Raw genomic sequence first — 26,948 nt, 5'->3', positions numbered from 1 at the left:
CATAAAGAACCACTGTTTATGAGGTGTTTGTGTAAGGAACCTTTTATAGGTTTAAGGAAGTCAATGTAAAGGCTCTTTACCAAGTTAATGGTTCTTCACACTGACGTTTTCTTAATGGAACCTTTTTTTTAGAGTGTAGGCCTCCTGCTATAGTAAAAGCATGGTGTAACTGGAATCCACTACGGGTGTAATGCACTATTACCTCTTTTTCACAAGGAAACAAGTAGTGTGGATTAATTAATTAATCGATCAATCAACCAATCAATACGACACACATTTGTGTCTGTAAGTGGTGGAAAAGATATTACAATCTGAATTGAAAGCTATTGTTGTGTGAACACACAGACAGTCACATTCATCATTAGTGCTGGACACGGACGCAGTTTGGCCTTCGCCTACATTAGTGCATTAGTGGGCACACACTCACAAAGTAACACAGTGGACACACATATAGGCTGCCATCGCTGCGGCATCCAGGGAGCAGAGGGGGTTAAGGGCCTTGCTGACGAGCCCAACAGTGGCAGCTTAGTGAACCCACAACCCTGTGATCGATAAACCGGTGCTCCCACCACTGAGCATCTATCTGTATTCATTAAGTTTACACACTGTATGTATCTTTACTTGTGTTTATAAGTGGGTGTGGCTAAGATTTGTTTAGAATATCCACCTTATTCTGCCACGCCCACTTATAAACACAAGTAAAGATACAGACAGTGTGTAAACTAAATTAATACAGATCACCCAGTCCACACAAAGTAATACAGTGGACACACATATAGGCTGCGGTATAAAACACGCTTCTGTGAAACATTTTGAATCAAATGGTTTACGGTCGTATTGGGCGAATAGCGGAGTGTTCACCCTATTGACTTGTGTTTAGTAGTGTCTTAACTTAGAGGTATCTTTTAGTGTGCTAACCCAACGTGCTAGCAGGCTTTTCAACACTAATTAGAGCAGAGCTAACTAGCTTTCCAACACAACACAATAAGATTCATATTATGAATATATTATATATAATATAACATATTCACATTATATTATAACATTCATATTCAAAGAAAAAAAGGACCTGCGTCTCTGGTTGGAGGCCCTAAATTTAACCACCCAAACGTCCGTACGTCTGCTCTTACCATTCTGTGAAGTGGACACGTCGAGAGGCTATCAGGTTAGACATTAGCCTAAGAGCTTTCCTTGCTAGCTAAGAGCCTCACAAGTGCCCAACACGCCTGCTTGCTTAACCGGAGCTTCATAAACGAGTCTTTCTCTGGGTGAGGATGTTCTGGTGTTGGTTTTCCCTTTAACACTAATAGTAAGAGCAGACGTACGGATGACGTTTTTTTTTAGCGCCTTCAACTTCAACCACAGGGTCAGATCCTCTTCTTTAAAATGGGGTGGATATAGGTTATACGGTTCTTCGTACAACTCCGTAACAGACTGTTCTTGGTTTGTAATCAATATCAGGGGATCTGCTGTAGCTCCAGAAGTTCAAACACAAAGTAAACAAAGATGGCCATCCCCGACTGTTGAAAATAAGGTGAATATAATGTTTTCATATTCAGTTACATCCCCAGAAAGAGAAAAAGCATCCAGTGCGTTTTTTTTTTTTTTTTACTCTGATATTCTTACAAAACACAAACTACATGTAAAATCATTTATTGCATAATTCATGGTGTAATTACACAATTAGGAAAATAAATGTACCACCTCTTGACTTCTAAGGGTTATGTCAGAAAGAACGACTGCACAGCTTTTCCAACATTTCGGGCATATTTCGCAACATTTGATCCGCTTCATGTTGATCAAAGCGTCTTCTTCAGTAAGAGGAGCAGATTTTGCCTTTTGGTCTAAAGGTGGTTTAAACAGCCGGAAGGTCTGAGTGCTGATGAGCAGCGACATCACAACAAGGGCAGGAAAAGTGTGGCCTTGAGTTTTATTCCCTTTTATCAGGTAAAGCTTTTATCAGCTGCTTCTTCAGCTCTGAGGGTTTTACCAAGAGAAAAGATCTGAACAGCGCTCTCTGTAATCTGTTAAAGGGTTAGGAATAGCATTACGTAAAACTTCAGCTCTATCAGCTCCACCTCCCATCCCTGCCATTGTTTATACACTACATGTCCAAATGTTTGTGGACACCTCTCCTAATGAATTTATGCATTTAGCTACTTTAATTTGCACCAATTGCTGACACAGATGTGCAAATGCACACACACAGCTTGTCTAGTCCCTGTAGAGAAGAAGTACTGCCAATAGAATAGGACTCTCTGGAGCAGATAAACATCATGACCCTATTGGCACCATGCTGCCTAATGCGTAGGCTAGAGGGGTATAAAGCCCCCCAGCATTGAGCTGTGGAGCAGTGGAAGAACTGTGTTCTCTGGAATGATGGTGGTGGAGCTCCATCCAGTACTTTTGGGATGATTTGGGGAGTTGGGGATGATGAGGTTGGGTGGTGATCATCTTCATCCAACATCCTGACCTCACTAACGCTCCTGTCAGTGAAATCCTCACATATAGTTTATTAGACAGTGAACAGTCAATTCTTAAAGATGATGTGTTGAGGCAGGGGGCCAGTGTAAGAATGGCCTACAGCTGTCGCACATCTGCTGTGAATGACAACAGAAAGTTTTGCTGTCATTGTGCTTCTGATGAGTTGGATGACAGACTACAAACTTGTCCTAACCGCCTGCTGTAAACAGCAGATTACTGTGTGCTCATTCTTACACTGATAACAAAACAATGGTGGAATTCAGTATTCATTATTTCTTACTACCAGCTTATACAAACACTGTAGACATTCTGATCACTGATCAACTTTTAACCCATCCTACATTCGAGGTCATAAATAGAAGAGGGGGTTAGTGCAGTTTAATGTATACACTATAGTAAATATGTATGTATGTGTATGTGTGCATTTATAAAGCAACTAAAATTCTATTCTGTTTTCACTTCAAATATATTTGTAGTGTTTTTTTACAACTGACATGATAAAGCTGCTTTACAGGACAGAAGATCAACACATTTATATCAGTGTAAAAGTGCAGTCAGGCCATAAAAGATTGACTCCTGCACTTTTGTAAAATGACAAAGCTCCCCAGATGCCCCCAGATGTTTGATGCACAGTCATGTAATCCATAAAAAGGCTGGTTTATAATGAAAGTAATGATGGTTAATGGTGGTAATAATAATGATATATAGTATACATTATATTTACTATACATATATATTTATTATTATTATTATTATTATTATTATTATTATTATTTATTCATTCAATAAGCTGTAGACACACTGCCGTGGCCAACTCTATGAACAGATAATAATTATAGTGTTAGATTAGCCATTAACTCAGAAACACATAAACAGGCTGGTGGGTGGCTTATAAAAGACAAATAGAAGCTCATTTACCTAAAGATCAATGAGCCTTGATGAATTATGCATGATGTAGTGTTTTCTGGCCAATGCTGAGATCCATAGGGTGCTGGATAGATTCGGTCAAGTGAGGCACAAGTAAGTACACAGCCCTGTGGAGTTGTTAGTGTGCTAATGCTCCCCAGTGGCTGTAATATGAGGATATGGAGGTGGAGGGCAAAAAACGTTGAGTTGAGCCATTAGCAGAATCGCTGCACCTCAGGCCACCAGAGAATCCGATCTTCAGCCGGACTTAAAAGCGATCCCTTTTATATACGCTTTCCATTAGAGCTATCTGAGAGTATGGCTGCAGTCACAGACGCATTGATTAAGGCAAGCACTGCGATTCATTATATCATCTAAGTGAAGCCAAGCGCAGAAAAGAAGCTCAGAACCCATCTCTTTCCCCCTCCTCAGACTGGAGAGTGGAAATGTAATTTTCAGGCAGGCGGAGTGTGTGAATGATGCTCTGTGTGAGAAGGGAGGAGGGGGGATTGACAGAATAGAGAGGGTACTGACTATCAGAGCGGGAGTATGGAAATTCATTCATTGATTTATTTTCATTAGATATGGTTTTGTTTGGCACCCCCAGTCTACGCCTGCCGGCCCTTATCAGATCTGATTTAATGTAAAGCGGACAGTTTCCCGGGAAATGGAAAGGGAAATGTCATCAATGGCTCTCCACTCCACTGTAATTAACTACAGAGACTGGCAGGACACCACGTCTCCAGGCTCTTTCTTTGTCTTCTTCTGGACGTGCTTGTGAAGCAACAGCAACAGCAACAGCAACAGCTTTTTTTTCAGCTTGGTTTTGTGATTTTTTTAGGCTGATCTATGTACCTTTTACCCCTAAAACCTCATCCCTAAAAGGGCTTTACACTGTTCGTACCGCTGGACAAAAGTATTGGGACACCTGCTCATTTGCTGCTTCTTCTGAAATCAAGGGGATTAAAAGAGCTGATCCTGCTTCTGTTAGAATAACTGTCTCTACTGTCCAGAGAAGAAGACTTTCTACTAGATTTTGGAGGAGCATTGCTGTGAGGATTTGATTGTATTCAAACCCCACCTCATCCCCAACTCCCTAACTCTTCCCAAAAGTACTGGATAGAGCTCCACCACCATCATTCTAGAGAACACAGTTCTTCCACTGCTCCACAGCTCAATGCTGGGGGGCTTTATACCCCTCTAGCTCATGCCTGGCATTAGACAGCATGATGCCAATAGGGACATGTTGATCTGCTCCAGAGAGTCCTATTCTATTGGCAGTACTTCTCTACAGGGTCTAGATGAGCTGTGTGCATTTGCACATCTGTGTCAGCAATGGGTGCAACCTTAATTAGCTGAATGCATTCATTTGAAGGGGTGTCCACAAATATTTGGACACAGTATGTTTTGTGTATTATTATTATTTTCTCACCCCTGAAATGCTGGACTTCTCTGAGGGCTTGACACTGATAGCACACCTTTCACCTGCTCTTGCATATTTCATTTGGCAGGCGGTGGGGCAGAATTGGCAGCATCACTCTTGGCACAGTGCCGCTCGTTTTGAGCACATCCAGCGCACTACAGCAAAAAGTCTTACAGTAGAATCTACATGAACCCAAGCACTCCAGACATTCAGAGCAGCAGGAGCGAAGCAGAAAAGACCCAACAAGCCAAACAACAACTTAGAGCCCTCTGTGGATGAAAGTGAAGAGGGATTGCTAAACATATGGACTGTGAGTCTTCTATACAGTAAATCAGCGCTGTGCTGGTGAGGGTTGTTTTGCAATGGCATGCATGATGACATTTCGCTAAAGCATGAAGGGGAATGCTTTTCGGACCACGCGGCAGCACTCGTAGGGATAATGGCAGCACTCATCACGACGGGGCATGATGGCTGCCCACTCCTCTAAGAGCAGCTGAAGTAGAACACTCATCTCTTGTTTTTAGAAGCAGCGTCGGGACGCACAGTAGGCACAAAAGCGGCGAGGCCACAGAGTGACACAGTCTGAAACAGCACTGCAGTGTTCTCTCGTGGTAATGTTCTCTGGCTGAGGCGAAGCTTAAACCTGCTGCCAGGCTGAACAAGCTCTACTGAAAAATCTCATTCCACCTCTAATGAATTCAGATTGGAGCTCTGTAGATTTGCTGCAGTTTATTGATAAAACTGATCAAATGATGCATTGTCAGGTCTCTGCTCCACCCCAGCTGAAATTTACTTTGGGTATTTACAGGACACGTTTAAGATCTTGCACATAGCATTAGAAAAGCAGATACAGTCTTATTTTATTATTATCATTATGATTATTATTATCATTCATTATATAATTCATTTTTATTTATCTTGTTATCTTGATAAGTGTTTGTACAATGTATTGATTTATTAGCAGTAAAAATGAGTTCTGTAGATTTGCTGCAGTTTATGGATAAAACTATGTATTGTCAGGTCCATGCTCCACCCCAGCACACGTTTATGCACAAAGTAAGAGCAGTTATTCTCCAAAACTGGCCATATCTCACCATCCACCATGTGTGTGGCAACAAGCCCTACAAGAGCTGCCACACTAGGGCATGCTAATACTTGCTAATTCATGCTAAGAGCAGGATATTTGCTCTCAAAGCCTAACATTTATGTATCTACATTTCTAGACTCGTTCTCTTGTTGTATTAAACATGGGACTCTGCTTTGCCATCAGCAGCCAGAGTCTGACAGAAGACAACTGGCCTTGCCCTCTCCGGCTTACCGGCTGCCTGGCAGTTAGAAAAGAGGTGGTGTCTGAATTCACATGTATGGAAGGAGACATGTGTTAGGTCCTTAGCCTCCTGGTGTCAGGAGCATTGCTAGTAAATCTGCATGCTTTATGATAATGAAAATAATAGGGAATATTTTACCGACATATTTATAAGACATGAGGTTGAATGGGATGTCTAACAGCATTCTCAACCTGCTGTTCAATCTCACAGCAGTTGCTTTGCAAGAACACATTTGTGGTTGGAGCTTGGGTTGGTCATCTTGCATCTAGCATCAGAAAAGCAGATACAGTCTTATTTTATTATTTTTATTATTATATTATTCGTTTTTTATTTATCTTGTTATGTTGTCTTGAGCTGTTCCAGAAGTGTTTGTGCAATTTATTGATTTATTAGCCGTAAAATGTGGATAAAACTGTGGGTTTAATAGCTTTCCAGATCTCCTATTACTCTGACATTAGGCCTACAGCACAGACAGCACCTGTGAAAGAGACAGAGCTAAATGTACACTGTGTTCTCAGTCGAGGAACGTTGTGTTTAGCTGGAAATGCAGGAACAGAGATGTTAAAATTCTGCTCAGAACAATCCCACCGATTTTTCCATTCTTGTTCTGAGCCAGAAACATCTGCCCATAAAATCTGGCAGTGTGACCACCATCAGATCTGGGACGAGTGCAATGCGTAGTGAGATCAATACGTAATTATGCTGAAGCAATTAGCTGTTAGCGTAATTACTGAAGTATCCACTGGAACACACTGTGTCCAAAAACGCTAAAGTGGAGGAACATCAACACATGCTGTAATGGAACCGCTGTAAACTGATATGACTGTCCTGGTGGAACAGCTTTCCTTACAGGTCTGAGTGTCTATGTGTGTGAAGAGCCTTAGGGTGACAGACACACACACACACACACACTCACACACACTCAGACACACACACACACAGTGTTCTACCTCCCACAGGGCAGCATCAATCATAATTGTGTTTGCCACACACTGCTCTGAGCAGCACCGTTCCTGCATTTCAGGTCTGATGCTGAGTGCAAAAGGGTTGGACAGACCAAATTGTACACTGGAAAAGAGGTCAAAAGTAATTGGACAATTGACTAATAAGCAGTCTGATGGTCAGGTGCACTCTGTTCCCTCGTTATTATTATATTATTCCACGTTCTGCATATGTATTTTGGAGCTGGTCACTGGATCTTTTAAGGTCAGAAGAAATATTGATGAAACTAAAGGAGGCCATTATTGGACTAAACAAACAAAACACACCAATTAGAGACATAGGAGAAAATGAACAAAGGAATGCACTGGGGAGCTCAGCAACACCAAAAGGCCTGGAGGATCATGGAAGTGCCCCATGTGCCCAGTCATTCCCCCACCTGGCTACATTCTGTCCATCCCGGCACCCATCCGCTAAATTCTGCGGTGAAGTGGAGAGGCTACAGGCACAAGACACGAGGAACAGCAGGGCATGCAGGGTAATTGCTCCCCCAGTTGTAGCTCAAGCGCTAGCTCACCATGTTGCTCAGAACTCGAAGAAAGGGGGCGCCATCATGTCAGCCTTGTGATTAATCAGGGGTATACTGACGTAATCCTGACCCACCTTTAGAACCGTAGGAGAGGCGTATCACAGCATCTGTTAAACATGGTGGAGCCACTGTTGTGGCATGAACATGTATACCTGCCAATAGAGCTGGGTCACTGGTGTTTACTGATGATGGTCTGCTGATAGAGAGTTGTACTAGAGCTCTACTTTCTGCTCAGATTGGGCAAATAATCTAATGTTTCAGCACAGAACTGTTTCAGAGAAAACCAGACCAATAGTCTTACTACTGGGCTGCCATATGGAGACAAATAAATAAATACAATAAGCCCCAATAAATTGTCCTATAAATGATCTTAAAATTAAATTCATGGTCAAAATGTAATTTTCTCAGGCCTAAGACTTTTGCATAACGTGTGCATCTTTAATTGTGTGTCTGCAGTGCACAGCAGCAACTGCCTGGAGTCTACCTCCCTAATCCCTGATGCATTAACACTGGTTGTGCAGCCTGCACCAAAGAAACAAATGAATGCAGTGTGTAATAACTGAAGCTGCACTACTGATCCACTCCCGGAAAAAAAACAAAACAACGCTACAACGCTGTTCCCAAACCTATTCCAAACTTCAACACTCAACCTCCCCACCCTGCCTGTGCCGGTGTTATTTGCACGCACAGATCAATTTGCAACATTAAATGAGAAGAAATCAATTGCAGAAACCTCCTTAAAAACCTAATTATGACTTAAAGGAAGCCAGTAGAATTGCTCCTATTCCCACATGGTTAAATAATGAATGTGAGCGGCGCGGCCATGTCACAGCAGATACAGCGAATCTGCATTTAGATGAAAATGTTTTTACAAGCAAAACCCCCTCGAGACCCCGTCTTTGTCTGAGGATCTGCCGATGGTTTTTAATCTTTCCTTCTCCAAATGAGGTCCAATCAAAACAAACAGGCGAAAAACATTTAGGTGGCGAGAGGGGGGTGAGGCAGCCTGGCTGGGCGAGCGAAAGAGAGAGAGAAAGAGAAAGAGAGAACAAAAACAACAACTGACAAAAGCAATCACAAGAGCACTCCTGATGCAGCGACTGTTGACTTTTGTCTTATTTGTCGTCTCTTTTCAACACCTGAAATGCATTAAGTACTGTCAGAAGCCTTTATCTGCCCGGGGCTGTACAGCGGGGACAGCAGACAAGAGCACAGCAGCGTTCTCCAGCATTCTCTACACAAAACACACACTCACACACACACTCACACAACTCTGGACATGTCTCTCTCTCTCTTTGCTTCCATAACAGGCTCCTCGCTGTGGCCTCATTGTCGTCACTTATCCAGCCGCTATCAAAATGATTGATCGCTTGCGGGCTGTGCCGACAATGCCCATGCTATCAGCAGTCATTTCACTCACTGACTTAAGCTGGAGAATTTCATCCACTAATGGCCTTTTTATCGTCATTTCCGAGCGCAGAATGAATAAAGCATTTTTAAGGAGAAGTAAGAAACGATCGCGATGGAAAAACAAATCTGCGTCTCGTCACGGCCGCGGTCAGTCGGGCAGCGCCGCTGTGATGTGCAAATAGACATTTGCAGCCTACTAAGCACCTGACCTTTTGTTATAGCAGAAAAAAATAAAGACTTCCAACACAATAGACTTCATACACAAAACTGGGGAGCGCCTGCGGATGTCAGCCCCCTCCTTACACATCCCTTAATGATTACCATGGCAACAAAGGTATATCTGGTGGCGAGGAGTAGGAAAACGGGTCTGTGGGGGGCAGGGGTGGAGGTGGAGAACAGAGATCAGGTCCAGATTGTGTTCACTGCTCAGTGTTTCTCATCCCAGCGCTGGTCAAGCCCCTCAGACCAGGGTTGTTTATTTTTTATTTACAGGCTCGAGCTGATCAGGACGTCTGAGACAGATGGGTAAGTCAAATAGCAGTGGACCTTGTTCACTACTTTACTATGTGTCCAAATGTTTGTGGACACCACTTCTAATGAATGGATTCAGCTGCTTTAAGTTGCACCCATTGCTGACATGGGTGTGCAAATGCACGGTGGCTAATGACAGGTGTGGGCTAGAGGGGTATAAAGCCCCCCAGCATTGAGGAGCTGTGGAGCAGTGGAACAGTGTTCTTTTAGATGGCATGAGTTGGGGAGTTGGGATGATGAAGTAGGGTGGTGAGAATACATCCAACATCCTGACCTCACTAATGCTTTTGAATGCAATCAAATCCTCACAACAATGCCATAGTTTAGAAGTAGTAGAAAGTCTTCTTCTCTGGACAGTAGAGACAGTTACTCCAACAGAAGCTGGATCAGCTCTTTTTAATACCCTTGATTTCAGAAGAAGCAGTGAATGAGCGGGTGTCTCAATACTTTTGTCCATATAATGGAGGTCAAATTCTGATTTGTTTTTAAAGTGCATCTTACATTGGGATCGGGTCATAATCTTTGAACAAATTTCATTGAATTTAAAAAGAAATGTATTTTACAGCAGATCATATCTATAACTTCACAGTATAAACACTGTTTAAGTCCTCTTGTGAGATTTGTGAGCTTTTGCGCAACAAAAATGTCATAATTAATTTTAAAACTGTAGTTCTAGTTTAAATGCAGCGTCATGGGGCATTCCTGTCCTTTAAACCATACAATATAAATCACAGTGAAGCCAAATAACTAACAACCCTTCACACGACTACACAGTGTACCTTTAAGACCTTTACATATGCTAACAGCCTAAAATCTACATCCTGTTTACGTCATTTCATTGTTTTCAGACGTATCTTCACCACTTCCATAAGTACAGACTGTCTGCAGCGACAGCGTTCCTAATCCATTCAAGGTAAAGGGGAGGGTTAAACTGCTGAAGGCTGAATGGAAGGTCATATGGTCATATGATAATGTGCTCATGGTTGTGACATCACAACTATGGTTAGTTCAGAAAGTTTGTTTGTTGGATTTAGTTGGTATGAGTAAACTGTACTTTTCAGAACATCCTAGACATTTTATTCAGTTATTAATCATAAAGCATATTGTTAAGGATGTACTAGGATTATCTGGTAAACACTACCAGAGTAAAGCACAGGGCCGGGTTTGCAGACAGGTGCCAACGAAAATGCAGTGACTGGGAATTCTGTTTAGTCCAGGCTTGGGTTAAAACAGGTTACTGGAGAGGAAGGAACTGGAGTAGGGGCCTTCACACAGGCCCTGGGTGTTAACCCCATCCAGCTCAGCTGTAAACTGAGGTTGTCGTCTGTCGTCTGCAGCAGATCAGTCTGCCTGAATAATGGAAATCAGCCTGTTTGTTTGGATCTACTGAGTCTGATCCAGCTGTAAACCCCCTCCCCTCTCCAGGGTATCCCCCTCCTCCTTACAGCTTACAGACTCATTGTCCTCTCAGGTAGTGCCAGAGGCAAATCACAGATTAACAACAGATGGGGTACGAGACCGAAGACGTGGCAGACACACAAGGCTCGGTAATGACATTCTCGCGTCGGTGCCTGCCTCGCATGAGATCTCTCCTTAGAAACCCCGACATCCCCCTCCCTCCCCATTCCCCACACCCATCCCTTCCCATCCGCAGACTCCATCAATATTAAGTGAGGTCTCAGCGAGCCAGCTCTCCTTCGTTTGCACACACGCTCGGAAACACACTCCAAGGGCTGCATCCGTGACTAATTTCCCGCCCCGTGTCGCGTAATGGCACATTTATCAGGCCTGGCACAGGGCTGCTGTCTACTTTCCTTGCCCATCAAAATAACAGAGAACACCCCATATTCTGCCCACCATCTCCCCACTGCCTCCCCTCATCAATTTCCATATTCATTTCCATAAAGTGGCGGAGAGATAGGGGGGTGGCACATCTTCGGGAGTATCTGGATCGCACTAGGTGATGGAGAGCACTTATTTACACTGCAGGCGTCCCGGGGCCGGAGAGAGCCGAGCCGAGCTGAGAAACAGAGATGTTGAAAGTTATTTCGTTGGGATGTCCTGTTGGGATTAGTTGAAATATGAGTTCTTTACCTAAAGCTATCAGGGTGGAGGTGAGTGCTGGATGTTGTGAAGGACTATATTACCACAACTGAGAACCGAGAAAGAAGTCGGTTCACCAGAACGCATAAAACGCAGCTGTATGGAAAAACTTCAAAGTGTGAGTAAAAGTCAGACTCACAGCAATGAAACTCCAATAAGAGGAAAGTCTTTTATTGCTATTTCACAATATTAGCCGCAGCAGCGTGCTGTACTTATAATATTCTTCACTCTATAAAATATTTTAATATCTTCTTCCTCTGGGATTATAAGTAATATACACTGGAAATCAAAATGAGAGGTCACTGTGTAGTCCTATTTGAAGTTATACAAACATGAGTAGAAGAGCAGTATTTTAAGCATATTTAAAGAGTTGCATATATTCTGAAGCACAGTATAAAACTTGATGAGATGTTTGAAAAAGATCAATGATCAAAATTACAGAACACTTTCAGATACCTCCCAGTTACTGGTGTTAATCTGGCACCTGGTGTTAATTTCCTTAATTATCAAGATGGTGAGCCGTTCCAAAGTGATTTGGGCAGCAGGTTGTCCAGATGAAGGCCAAAGGGAGACCCTATCAGCCATGGCAAGAGAAGTTGGTCATTCCAAATCTGTGATTTCTTGAATATTGCATTTTTATAGCATCACACACTCATTCAAGTCCCCCAAGAAGGCTGGTCGTCCACAAATGACAAACGCAAGAGAGGGCAGAATAATTAAAAGAATCTCAATGGGCAACAGTGTCTCAATGTTTAAGAGCATTTGGACTGAAAGCCCACTCTGCAGTGACCAAACCGCTCATTAGCAGAATCAAAGGGCTAGGCTAACCTTTGCTAAGGAGCATGTTGTGTGGACAGAGAAAAGTGGTCCAGAGTTCACTTTAGTGATGAAAGCAAAGTTACATTTATTTGGATCAGATGCAAAACATTATATTTGTGGTCAAACTGGGGAAAGTCTGAACCCAAAGTGTCTGAAGATGTTGGTGAAAGGTGGAAGGGAAGTGTCATGGTTTGGGGAATGTTGTCAGAAGCAGGGGTTTGGCCTCTTATACAGCTACATGCAGAGTGAATGTTTACCAGACCTTCTTCAACAAAGAAACAGAAAAACAGGTAAAGCAGTTCCTTGACACTGAAAACATTGAAATCCTGAAAAATTGAGTCCTGATCTTAACCCAATAGAAAACCTCTGGAAAATCCTTGCAGACAAAGTCAAGTCAAGACAAATTTATTTGTGTAGCTTTTTACAACTGTTGTCGTCACATGTGAAACAGTGTTACCAGTAGCATGGTATAGACACAACAACAATTACTTCAAATGTTGAGCAATAAAGATTAAAATCAATTGTTCATTAATTGTTCTCTAATTTTGATCTCCAGTGTCTATACATCGGCCATAACTTGCCTGATATTAAATATCTGCCTAACAACTCAGACCTGTCAAGACTCATCAAGGTCTCTGAAGTCGTCCTGTGGTATCTGGTTCCAGGACCTTTCTTAGCAGTAGATCCTTTAATCTCCATGAGCCTCAGTGAGCCTTGGAGCACTTTTGGTAGGTACTGACCACTGCATACTGATACTGAGACCCAGTCATTGTCTAGAACATCACAGTTAGGTTCTTGTCAAAGTGTCTCAGATTCTTACGCTCGTCCATTTTTCCTGCTTTAGCACCTTCATCACCTTCAAGAACTGACTCTTCTCTTGTTCTATTCTATTCCTAATCAACATTGTTCACTTCATCTGTGAGTTGCTATGGCTGATTGGTGTACTAAAAAAATAAGCCCCGAAATAAAACGGCTAGGCATTTGACGGTCATGTTTATCAGGCTAAAGCTCCTCCTAAAGTAACTTTTGTGAGCATCACTGAGAGAGAGGAAACCCACACCAGCTGGATGCAGGTGGCAAACCCTGTACACTAGTGGTGTATTGTGTCAGGGTGGTGTTTCAGGTCAGTGATACTGTGTTTTCTTGTTTTGCCTCTAATGTAGAGAAAGTTTGCTCTTCAAGCAGAACAAGCAGACTGAGAGCGTCCAGAGCCAAGAGTGACCGAAGCCTGAGAAGAGGGGGTTATTTGGCCCTCCTGTTCGAGCCCAGGCCAGATTCCACTGTTTATCCCACCATACGGCCCACACAATGGCTACAGATGGCAGCAGATAGGCCAGGGAGCTGGGGACCGTGAGGGGCCCCTGCTGCCCTAACCCAGGGCTGTGCAAGCATGGCTCTGCAACACACTGATAAGAGCCAGGCCTGGTCTGGGATCAGTGCAGGCCGTGCTATGAAACAACTCAATGGACTCAGATGTACTGAATTCAGCTGAACAGCCCAAAGCACACCAACCCAGAGTTCCCCAAACATATTTACATATTTCTTATACCCATATGAGACTGCCAGAACACTCAAGAAGGTTCTATCCACTCACGTTCTTCTAGAATGTTCTCTGTCCACTCAGTATGATCTCCAATGATCTCTCCTCCACTCACAGAGTTCTAGGTTAGTCTTAATCTAACATTTGCATCTTCTCTTTCACACTATTGTGATATGTACTCTTCCTAGTTATACTGTTCTAGAATTTTCTCCACATCCACAGTGTTCTAGATCCTCTTCTCTCTTTCACAATGTTCTAAAATGTTCTCTCCACCTATGCTGTTCTAGAATATTTCCCTCATTCACATGGTTCTAGAGTGTTCTCTCCTTTCACAATGTTCTTGAGTCTTCTTCTCTTTCACACTGGTCTACAATGTTCTATACAATGTTCAATATTTAGAGTGCTCTAGAATAGTCTCTTTCTCTTGCATTTACACTGTTCTGGAATGTTCTCCCTACTCACAATGTTCTACAATCCTCTCCTCTCTTTCACATTGTTCTAAAATGTTCTCTCCACCTATGATGTTCTAGAATTGACATATTTCTAGAATATTCTCACACATCCATTCACAATGCTTACAAATGTTCCCCTCTTTCACACTGTTCTAGGATGTTCTCCCCATCTCCAATGATGTTGTTCTTGCCATTTACAGTGTTCTAGAATGTTCTCCTGCATTTACACCATTCTGGAATATTGTTCCCATCCACAGTGTTCTCCAGAGTTCTCATTCCGGAACAGTAAAGGGGATGAAGGAGGAGATGTCCATCCAGCTCCAGAAACCTCTGGAGGCATCATAGGTTATGCCTGAAGATATGTGCAGCATTTATGTGCCAGCACTACTGGCGTGATCTGGATGGGTGGTGCTTCGCATCAGTGGCACTGCATGTCCTTCTACAATTACTGTCCCAAACATCTCCACAAATTTTCCCTTAAAATAACGATGGTTGGACTTTAATATATCACGATTATGAAAATGATATCTGTGTTTAGAAGATAAGAAAAGCGAGGGGGAGTCCCCAAACTTTTGGCAGGTGTTGTGTTTGTCAGTATGTCAGTTCAAACAGCTCGAACATGCTTTCTTCCACACCAGTGACAGCATAAGCTTTAAAGCTGTGTGTGTGTGGTGGATTACTGTATACGAAGGGGTTAGTGTCACTCCACATGGAGCTTAACTCTCTCAAAAAAGAGTCTTGACTCAGCCTCTCGCTCTCTCTCTCTCTCTCTCTCTCTCTCTCTCTCTCACGGCTTAGTGAGCACACTCAGAAGGGCGGACGGGAGCAATATCGGCGCGGCTGATGAGAGGCGGTTATAGGTATTACAGTGAGTAATGATGAGTCTTTAGGTGCCGATGTGGAGAAATGAGGCTTTCACAGATAAAAGTGTTCCTCATGCTCTCTCTATTTATGGGCGGAGAGTGGCATGCAGGGCACAGCCAGGCAGGCTTACGGAATCTGTCTTCATCGCACGTCCGGAAAGCCTCGTCAGCGTTAGGTCGCAAGGCTCAGCGCTACAGTAATTATCAGCGGATGAAAGGACCAGACTAAAGCATCTACAGTGAGAAGAGGGCAAGCAGGAGACTGAGCAGTGCCAGGCTACAGCATGGGCTCGTAAAGCAGCTGGCACCATGCGTGAATAAGCCTGAAGATGAGCCATCACACCAGAGAGAGCCACCATGGTGGACGAAATATCAGAAACACTCTTGTAAAGCTTTGTTGAAATCTACACTACACTGACAAGAACATGTATCTGATAATGACATGTATATTGTAAAAGGTTCTACTGTAGAAATCATTAATAAGACAAACTGGGCACTGAGTGTGTTTTAGCATGTTAGACGACTTTTTACAGGAGAAGGAAAAAACCTCGTACAGTACAAAAAGCCAAGTCATTGTGGAGCATTTCTTTTGGTCCAGTTCGTGAAAGTTCGTGAAATTCTGGCCCAATCTGCCAGACTGTCACTGCACCATGTACAGTGAAATGTGTCCTCTGCATTTTACCTATCTGTAGTAGTAAACACACATGAACTAGGGGCAGTGAGCACACACACACACACCCAGAGGGTGGGCAGCCAACTCCAGTGCCCGGGGAGCAGAGAGGATGAAGGGCCCAACAGTGGCAGAGCCCGGGTATCGAACCCACAACCTTGTTATCAATAGGCCGGAGCTCTAACTGCTAATGCTGTTTTGCCATCAGCAGCCAGAGCATGAGAGGGCACAGTTGACTGTGCTCACTCTGGGTGGGTAGATGGCGCTCTCTCCCCTCATCACTCTTAAAGCGATGTTAGTCGGCACGCATCAGTTAGCTGGGTGGAGCTGGGGACCCAGCGTTTATCATCACAGTGTGTCGGCTGCCGGCGATGCCCTTACCCTTAATGTCGGGAGCGTTGCTAGGGGGAACTATGAATGGATGGGTTCAGTGGCAGAACCAGATTGGGAGAACAAGGGAAAACCTTGCATTATATATATACATATTATATATATGTGTGTGTGTGTGTGTGTGTGTGTGTTTGTGTGCTTTATGTTACTTCTTTTATTTTTGGCTGTGTTTTTATTCTTGCAGCAAAATTCTGAATCTGACGTGATGAGGGAACTGGAGCCTAAGCGATGACTTTAACCGAAAAAAGCACTCACCATGTCCCAGAGAGAGGAGCAGACACACAGTCAGGAGAGCCTGCAGCCCGGCCACACGCCACTCCCCCAACATCCTAGAGGAAGAGAGAGAGAGAGAGATTGAGTCTGATTATGAGTCAAATCCAAGAACCACCTGGGAGATTTGAAATAATTATCAGAGCTACAGAAGCTCTGCAAACCTACAGACCGTGGTTCTTCCCTGGCTTGTGGTTGTAACGAGACGATGACTAGAGCTGAATAAATTGCAAATTTAGCTTTGTGTTTTTTTTTACTACAGCTTGTCAGGCATCAAATATTTACACACGCCCACCCGGGATCAAATAAAGTCAGCAAATTCAACACGCTGAATACCTTTGTTCCCATGGCAATTGTTGGGTATGGCACGTCTTGACATTTTCACAAACCTCTTTGAATATCAGTGACAGCCTGAGAACGAGTATCAGAGGAGAAACAGCCTGTAAAGAAACATTTTTAACAAAGCGTCCAACGGAGGTGAAAAGACCAGAGCGCTGCTCCATTCTGGACGGGCCAGAATAAAGACAGTGGCCGAACAATGGGTTTTCAGTTTAACCACTCGAGCGAAGCCTTCTGTTTCCTTTCCTCTGGAAAAAAAGAGGAGAAACACCAAAGGCAGACAAATGCTTGACAACTCCATTGCGCACTGATGCGGGCTGAGCAGTCTTTAGCAGCAGAGCTGTGCACTGGAGACAAAGAGCTTTCAGTAAATAATAGATGCGGTGGGTTTGACGCGCCACGGCCAAGGGCGAAACCGGAGCTACAGTGTGAGAGATGGGCCACTGAGAGCTGGTGTAGATTACAGTCCACCATCAACACGGCCTCAAAGACATACACAAGGACAAATTGAGAGGCAACCTTTCAAGAGCACATCAATAAAACAATGAGCTCATTTCAGGCCACGCACAGCTAAAGCTGCATTTACACCCTTACCCAGAGCTCTTACAGGTGAGTCATGTTCCACAGGTAAGAGAATGTAGAGTTAGGAGTCTCGCCCAACAACTCTTATTGGTGTAGAGTAGTGTGGTGTGGTCGGTTGAACTCAAGAACTCTAGACTCTAAAAAGATATTTAAATGGTTCTTTGAGATAAAAAAAAAAAGAACCACTTTTTTGTGAAGAACTCATCAATTGGTGAAGAACCTTTACTACAGGGGAACTTTTTTAGGCCTTTAAAACGTCTTCAAATTCAAACTCACATGCACTATTTCTTCAATGGTCACTAATAGACCACAAATTAATTTCCAAATATTTGTGGACACCCCTTCTAATAAATTCAGCTACTTTAAGTTGCAGCCACTGCTGATACAGATGTGCAAATGCACACACACAGCTTATCTAGTCCCTGTAGAGAAGTACTGCCAATAGAATAGGACTCTCTGGAGCAGATCATCATCAGGACCCTATTGGCTACATGCTGCCTAATGCCAGGCGTGGGCAAGAGGGGTATAAAGCCCCCCAGTATTGAGCTGTGGAGCAGTGGAGGAACTGTGTTCTCTGGAATGATGGTGGAGGAGCTCCATCCAGTACTTTTGGGATGAGTTGGGGAGTTAGGGATGATGAGGTGGGGTGGTGTTCATTATCCAATATGCTGACCTCACTAAAGTAGTAGTGCTCCTCCAAAATCTAGTAGAAAGTCTTCTTCTCTGGACAATAGAGAAGAACCTTCAACTTTTAGGATCAACTTTAGAGCCCAGAACTTAATGCACAATTGATGCCACCCTTAACAAAAGGGCTTCCCAATCCTGGTCCTGGAGGACCATGGCTCTGAAAAACATTGGTGTTTCTTCTACTCCCAACACAGCTGATCCAACAAATCACCTCTTTGACAAGTCCTTACTGAGCTTAAGTGTCTGTGGTAAAGCAGCAAAAACACCAAAGGACCAAAGTTCACCATTAATGGTCTGTTTCTGACCACAGAGCTTGATTCCAAACCTCAGGATGTTGCTAATGTATGTAAAAACCCCTGAGGCTCTGCTGATACACTGGTAGAACCAACACACACAATGCAAAGCCACTATGTCACACAATAGTCAATAACTGACCTGTGGTTGAAGGATGGGTTAGACGTTGTGCACCAACAGGCGTGTTACAGTGCTGTACACCTGTATTGTGGCTCCCTAAAGCAGAAATATAAGGTAGATGTTTCTAATAAAGTGGACAGTGAGTGTATATCTCTTAAAGGTCGAGTAAATGCATGACCATGAGAAGGTTCTTTGGTTCTTTGCCCATCCTTCAGTGCTAGAAAATTGAACAGGCCTCGTTCCATTTCACTCAGTGGTCTACAGCGTCGTCCACAGGAAGCCGGATTCTGCTCCAGTGACATCGCTCACTGTTTTTCAGAGCACTGTGTACAAACGAGGCGGCCTCCTGTCTGTCTTCATCCCTCGCTCCTGTCGCCCCTGTCTCTCACTCCTCGCCTGTCACAGCCTTTCTCTTACCCCCATCCTTCCTGTAGCCCTCGCGCTGTCAGGCCTCTGGCTTTCCTCTCTGCTTCTGTCTCAGCTGGAGATGCAGTGGCTCTATCTCTTAATTGTATCAGCAGGTTGGAGTCATGCTGCTTTCGCTGGCCTTCACAAGCAGGTGACAGCTGAGAGGCTGCGAGCGCTCGGCACAGGGGCGTTCGAACGGACAGACGGGCCAAACGCCCACACAGACATGCACCGACAAAGCAGCTCCTCACAACACAGAGAACACAGAACATCAATAAGACAAAAAGATCATCAGGGATGACACTGTCGAGGTAAATGAATCGAGCAGCTTGCTTCAATAATGCGCCCTTCACAGTTACCTTTGCGGATGCATTGATGGGGGAACTGTAGGTCGATGCCAATATCTGATATTTTTTAGGTGCATATTGATCAATGTTGCAATATAAACATTTAAAAGCTGTAAGAATCCATCTGGATGTTTTGGAAAGTGCAGGAAAGTGCATTTATTTAACCCAGTAGTCCAACATCACCTCAAACTTCTGCTTTTCCAGAGTTCAATAAATAAACAAGTTTGAAATATTGATCAAATCTAAACATTTGTCTCATATCAATAATAACTCTTACTCAGTAATCTGCCAGTACCTATATAAAGCCAGCCAATACTGTCTCTACTTACTTCAGCCAGGTTCCCCAGAAGCCTCATACTCTTATTATCATCTTAACTGATAGAGACAGTGTTCAGTGTGCTGCTCGCTCTACCATTGAGAGTGACACAGTGAGAATTATCACTGTGCGAATGCTGGGTTCACATTACACCATTTTTGGAGTGGCCAGATCATGTGTACATTATCATATTCACATCACACAACCTGTTGTAATCAGGAATGCTGTAGTGGGTGTGGTTTACGCACTACTTGACCAATCAGCGAATCACGGTCATGAATTACAAGATCTTTGCCAGGGAGGAATCTGCAACGGGACTGTCTGCTCCACAAAAGTTCTCTGGAATGAAGGTGGTGCTCCATCCACTACTTTTGTGATGAGTTGGGGGGCGAGGTCAATGAATTCAATCAAATCCTTACAGCAGTGTTCCTTTAAAATCTAGTAGAAAGTCGTCTTCTCTGGACAGTGGAGAAAGTTACTTCAACAGAAGCAGGAGAAACTCTTTAATACCCTTGATTTTTGAAAAAACACTGAATGGGCAGGTGTCCCAATACTTTTGTCTATTTAGTGTATCCTACAGACTTGTCTATGCTTGTCACTGCTACTGCTGAACAGAGGTATACAGCATGCTGAATGTATGTGGTTTTAGGTCTAATAGAGAGTGCTGCACTCTGTTCAGTGTGGTTTAAGGTAGGTGCATCCTGATTTAACAAACTTCAGACACGGACATTGTGGATGAAGGGAAATCGGAGTGTGTCTGACTGTGGCTTTAACACTTAATGCAGCATTAAAATGCATGGAGTGTTTCCAGCCTCCGAAACAAAGGAAAGATCTTATGAAACCCCTCAGTGCAGTTATTTGGAGTCCTGCCTCTAAACGTTACAGAACACACTCATAAAACACTCATGTCACTCACTCAGCATGCCAGCGCACACTCACACGCTCACACACTCAAACAAGTGTGTCATTTCCGCCAGCCAGGGGCTCACACACCTCCTCAGCACTTTAGCTCAGGCTCTCCCTCACCGCTGAGTGCTGTTTCCTACGTCTGCAGCAACCTCAGGCTCTCTGATGAGCTTCGCCTCCGTCTGCTTATTGTGCCTGGCCCTCATCAACTCCTCGCCTCGCCCCATCCAAACGCTCCTGGATGAAAACGGTGCTGAAAAGAGGCTCTGCTAAAAGCCTCCTCATAAAACCTGAATGAGCAGAACGAGCGAATCCCAGCCCTCCACCTTCTCCACAGAGAGACGGCAACGGCTTCGCCCAGCAATCTACAACACAGCGGTCTGACTCACCAGCCATCGATTCAGTTAAGCGTTACACAAAAGAGGGAGAAAAGGAGGGGGTGAGACAGAGAGAGAGAGAGAGAGAGAGAGAGAGAAGGAGAAAGAGAGAGAGGAAGCAAGGGAACGAAATTGAGAAAGAGAATAGAGATAGAAAGGGGACAAAGGGACATAAGACAAAAAAGAGAGAGGAGAAAGCATGAAACAGAAAAGAGGAGAAGGAAAAAGTGAGAAACAAATAAGAGAAACAAAAAGACAGGAGAGAGGGACGGGGAAGAGAGAGAGAGGGACGAGGAAGAGAGAGAGAGGGACGAGGAAGAGAGAGAGGGACAAGGAAGAGAGAGAGAGGGATGAGGAAGAGAGAGAGAGGGATGAGGAAGAGAGTATATTTAATTAAAATTAAATTATAATTAAATAATTATTTAAGCCGAAACTGCCCCGTTCCTACATCTCACACAGTCCCCAGCCCCCTCGCCCCTCACCCCTTCCCCCACCTCCAACCCCCCTCCAAACAGGCTTCCCCGTGCAGACGCCCCCAGTCCTCCATATGGTGGAGTGAAAGCACAGGGGAGCTGCTGATGCCGCTGGCTGTCTGGGCTGAGCTGCTGAATGTTTATATTATTAGACTGTTATTTGATTGTAGACGGACTGAAATGCTGAGCAGTAAAAACTGCCCGACTTAAACAAGCAGGAACTAACTTTGTCCTGGCAGAGTGGTGAGAGCTCCAACCAGAGTGTGTGTCTATGTCTGTGTGTGTGTGTGTGTGTGTGTGTGTGTGTGTGTGTGTGTGTGTGCTCTGTTTTTGAAAAGATGCAATTAAGCAGGAGATTGTAGAGGGGCTGTATGACACATTAACGCTTCGCTGCTGAAAGTGGGCATTCTGCACACACACACACACACACACACACACACTCAGGAGAGTGATTTTCGCAAGGCCTGTTCGGGGCGCTCAATGGGCCCTGATTGCCTTTAATGGAGCAGGATGTGACCCGAGTGTGAATGGGCGGATGAGTGCTTGTTTTTGTTCTGAGTTTGAACGAACGTCTTTTTCCTTCTTTTCGTCTCCGTTATACAGTGTTCACCCACCGCACCCTGCAGCAGTGAGGCCTCCTAAAAATAAAGGTGCTACCAATGGTTCTTTGGAGGTGTGAGTGTGACGAACCTTTCACTTCATGTTAAGGTTTTTTTTTTTTACCAAAATTAAAGGTTCTTCACACACTCCTTCACTAGAACCGATCTCCGGAGATACTGGAACACACAGTGTATACAGTGTACAGAGTGGGACCTGCTGTGATGAAGCCAACTCCATTGTTTACTGGTAATGCTAGTCAACCAGTGTGGTCTTGCTAATTATGCCGGTTGACCGGCTTGGTCATGTTAGTCAACCCTTGTGGTCTTGCTTCTCGGCCAGCTTGGTGATGCTGGTTGTGCTGTTTGACCAACGTGGTCAAGCTTGGCCATACTGGTTTGTTTAGCTTGGTCAGGTTGGTCATGCTTATAGACTGGCTAAACCATCAAACCCAGACAATAGACTTTATTTAAAAGCTACACTTGATCTTACACCTGTGTGAGCTTCTAAAGCCCCTTAAAAACACAAGATGCCACTTTTGCTTTAAAGGCTGTATAAAACAGTGTCGGTTTGTTTGAGATTCAACTCAGTCTGGAACCTTATCAGTGCTGAAATCACCCTAAAAAAAGCAGATGACTTCGCCCATCTTCCCGGTCCAGACACCTGCCCCACCAGCAAACAGGCCTGGCAGTCACTGAGCACCTGCCTCCTAGAGGCTCTGGGAGATATTGCCTCTGTCTCTAAGAGCGGAAGTACACCCCTAAAATGAGGTGACAGAAAGCTTATTTTGCGTGAGCCGGGTGCTGACAAACTCCCAGTGTCTCGTTGCTTTTCATTCGCGCCCACAGATGCAGCAGCCCCGTCTGAGCGCTGCGGCCCGGGCAATAGTTTAACTCCAGTCATCGAAGATCCTCTCAGCAGGAATTCTGAACAAAACAACGGTGGAAGAGGAAGACTCGGACAGGGACTGCAGACCACACATGGGTCTGCCAGACCTGCAGCACTAATAAAGGGATGATTTATGTGAGCAGGAGCCGAGCTAGCCTGTCTGCAAGATAAAAAATACAAATTTATGCAGTTTTATCCTCCCTTTTTGATCTGCCAGGACATCATGGAGCCTCAGGTCTGCTTGTTTAGTTTAAAGCCAACGTAGCTAACGGCTAATGATTAACATTGTGAAAACCAAGCAGGCTCTGAAAAGTCTCACACTTCATTATCATAGAACAGCCTTTCTCAGCTTTGTGCTTTTTGATTACTTATCTTTTCAGATCTTTAGACAGCGGCTTAGGCTGTGTTCACACTGCAGGCACATCGGAATTGTTTCTCCAATCAAATTTCTCTAATAACACTGTTATTTGCAATTGATCAGATGAGATTTGTGTGTTTGGACATCTTAAACCTGCATGGGTTGCTGTGATGACGTAGGCGCTAATGAGCAGCTTTCACATGTGGATGCAGGAGGGATGGAGGTCGCTCTCAAATGTGATGTAGAAGAAACTTTCCAGATTTCCAGACTGAGATGGTCATGTGGTTTTTGGCTGTACAGACTATCAAGCATCAATCTGGATACAGTGTAGATATGCCAAAAGTCGAATTTGGGCTGGCAGTCTGAACACAGCATTAGAGGAAATCTTAGAATCTTGGAAATCTGATTCAGCTGACAGTTTGTAATGATCTGCTTCAGGCCTGATTTGCTAAAGAGCTGAGATCTTGTCAAAATCTTAGACTTTGCAATGCTTAGGGTGGCCAAACTTTTGCACAAGCCACACTAAAGATTTTTTCTTTTTTATTAAGGTGCTATGAGTGAGGCTGTAGAAGAAGCACTTTTGGCTCCATAAATAACTACGTTTTAATAGAGACATGTGAGAGTGAAGATCCTTTACAATCACAAATAAGAGTTTTTAGATCTTTAAATGTTTTTACACTCTATGCTAATTACAACATGGTTCTTTATGGAACCTAAAGTGGTTCTTCTATGGCATGGTTACAATCAACATCATTTGCTTCATTATTAGGCAGCATGGAGCCAAAAGGTCGATGTTGATCTGCTCCAGAGTCCTATTCTATTGGCAGTACTTCTTCTCTACAGGGACTAGACAAGCTGTGTGTGTGCATTTGCACATCTGTGTCAGCAATAGGTGCAGCTTAAAGCAGCTGAATGCATTCATTAGAAGGGCTGTCCACAAACATTTGGACATGTCATGTATCTGCTTGTTTCTTTTCAGCTACATTAGGCCTGCAGTTACAGTGACAAACTAAAGAACCCCATCAGTGGTGCATTAATAAATGATATTCATACACATTCATAAACAGCGCTGAGGGCAAACTCCCACATCAGAGCAGGCTCTTGTCCGAGGGGACTGACCGCATGGCATCACTTAATTACGTCCTTTGCCTCTGGAGCCTCTGATGGGCTATATTTCACCCTGCCCTCTTCCCCACCCCCCGGCTGCTTCAGCTTCTAGCCGAATGTCTGGACATCCCAGGCTGGGGATAAATCCAACCTTTGCTGACTGAGGACTGTAAAGACCCCTCCACTTAATCAAAGTTACTACTCTGCTGGTACTGAATCACAGCCTGCAAGCATGGCCTTTTGAAGCCCCTACATTCATGCGCTGTGGCACGGCCAAAACCGGGTCTACTAATACACACTGCCCTGAGGCCTTCTGCTCATTCTGCTCTGGTGCCTTAAAGAGCCTATAGGCTCCATTTGTCTTGAATTACATATACTGTATATCCCCAAAACAGACATAACACATTTTATGTGACCACTGCTCAGCCTCTTTCCCCCTCTGACCCCACTCGACTGACCATAAAAGCTATGTAGGAAAGTTATGTGGCACAGTCGAACAGTGCAACATCCTCTGGACTGTCATGCAGGTTCTTGGTGATCATATAGGGGCTGATTTTCCACTGTCATAAAAGAAAGACTTTTGGTTCCATAAATAACCAAGTTTTGTGTTGTCTTTAGTTCTTTAGACCTGTAAACTTCTTTACACTCTTTTACAACATGGTTTGGTTTGTGGAACCAAAATTGGTTCTTATTTAAATGTAGAGGCTGTGTTGATTATTAATTTATTATGTCAACAGACACCAAGGTCCAAATCCCGGCTCATGCTGCTTCACCATCAGAAGCTGGAGCCTGAGAGAGCACAATTGGCCGTACTCTCTTTGGGTGAGTAGACTCTCTCTCCCCTCATCACTGTTATCGTGATGCTGGCTGGCACAGGGGTCTGCTAGCTGAAGTATCAGAGCTGGGGGTTCGGTGCTTTCCCCTGAGCGAGTTGACTGCCTGGTGATGCTGCATTTGCAGTTCAGGAAATGTGTGTCCTCGACCTCCTAGTGTCAGGAGCATTGCAAGGGATGGGGGTATTCTCGTAGGTGAATTAGGGAAGCTGGAGCCTGTGTGTGTGTGTGTGTGTGTGTGTATATATATATAAACACACACACACACACACTCAGGCTCCAGCTTCTGATGGTGAAGCAGCATGACACGGGACTTGGACCTTAGTGTCTGTTGACATAGTCAATTAATAGTCAACACAGTCTCTACATTTAAATATATGTATAAGACTGCCCAAACCATGATAGTTAGATAGATAGATACAAGATAATCAACATTATTTCCTTCATCTCTGAGCACTCATATTGTTTTGGTGTTTCATCCATGTGTGTGTGTGTGTGTGTGTGTGTGTGTGTGTGTGTGTAAGGACGGGGGAGTGAAGAGTACATTTTGAAAGCTTAACGATATTTCCTCAGTGAACTGAAATTATGCAGGGGAAATTTGTTTTCCTATGATATGAGCTCCTTCAAATAAAGCTGAATCTGATTACATGAAGCCTAACTGATGATGCTGCCATGCCAGTCTGCTAGAGGATGAAGAACCACATGTGCATTGGAGATGGACCCCAGGCCACAGCTACCTAAACCCTACTAACAAACAGATACACGTCTCTGGTTTGAAGTCCTTCAGTGGCTCATTAAGCGAAGTTCTGAGCTGATCCTGAGAGAAAGAGGGAAACAGGTGTGGAGGCAGAAGACGATGCTCGACTTGCTCCCGTCCCGGCAGGAGGGAGGTGGCGTTCCGCCAGCAGCCGCGTTTTAATAAGGCTTCCCCTCTATTGTTCCTCTGCTATCATTTGGGGGATCTACGAAGCATTATCTCGCCTACAGATCGCCCAGCCGAGCTTTGCCATGCTGAAGCAATGCATTACACAAAATGACAAGGAACCAGTGGATGCCATGTGTTTGTGTGTGTGTGTGTGTGTGAGCCCATAGGAAAATATGCAAGACAAAGCCTCAGACCAGGTGTCACACCAGCCTGCGGTGCTCGGTCCCGGCCCACTGCCTTCAATCCCTTCATGAGTGCACGGTGAGCTCATCAGCTATTATCCAAATAGTGAAGTGTGAAGCATATGCTTCTGCATTCCCCAAACCACACACACTCACACACACACACACACACACACACTCACACACACACACACGCTCACTCAGCACAGACACACCAAGCTAATCTGCCCTCACCAGACCCCTGACTCTCATCAAAATCACAAGCCAGATAAGACAGCCCATCAAAAACACAAAGGGGTCCTGCTGAACTTGTTTACCACACACACACACACACACACTCATACACACACTCCAATCCAGCTTCACAGATGGGTAGGGGCATGCATTAGGAACTACCATGACAATCACTGACACACACACACACACAGACCCTGGTTTGTTTTTAGACAGTGTCAGGACGTGATGTTACATTCAAAATACGTTCAAGTGTTT

General features: G+C 44.2%; 1 protein-coding gene across 1 annotated transcript in view; it reads right to left on the bottom strand.

The window, feature by feature from the left end:
- Window positions 1–26,948, bottom strand: part of ncanb (neurocan b) — a 174,078-nt gene that overhangs the window by 112,096 nt on the left and 35,034 nt on the right. Inside the window, exon 2 of the mRNA XM_072660147.1 lies at window positions 16,703–16,776. Coding sequence (XP_072516248.1) covers window positions 16,703–16,776 — 74 coding nt within the window. The remainder of the gene's footprint in view (window positions 1–16,702; window positions 16,777–26,948) is intronic.

Source organism: Salminus brasiliensis, chromosome 17 (genome assembly GCF_030463535.1).
Source record: "Salminus brasiliensis chromosome 17, fSalBra1.hap2, whole genome shotgun sequence".
Taxonomy (NCBI): Eukaryota; Metazoa; Chordata; class Actinopteri; order Characiformes; family Bryconidae; genus Salminus; species Salminus brasiliensis.
The sequence above is the reverse complement of the archived record's forward strand: the minus strand, read 5'-3'. Positions and strand labels throughout refer to the sequence as shown.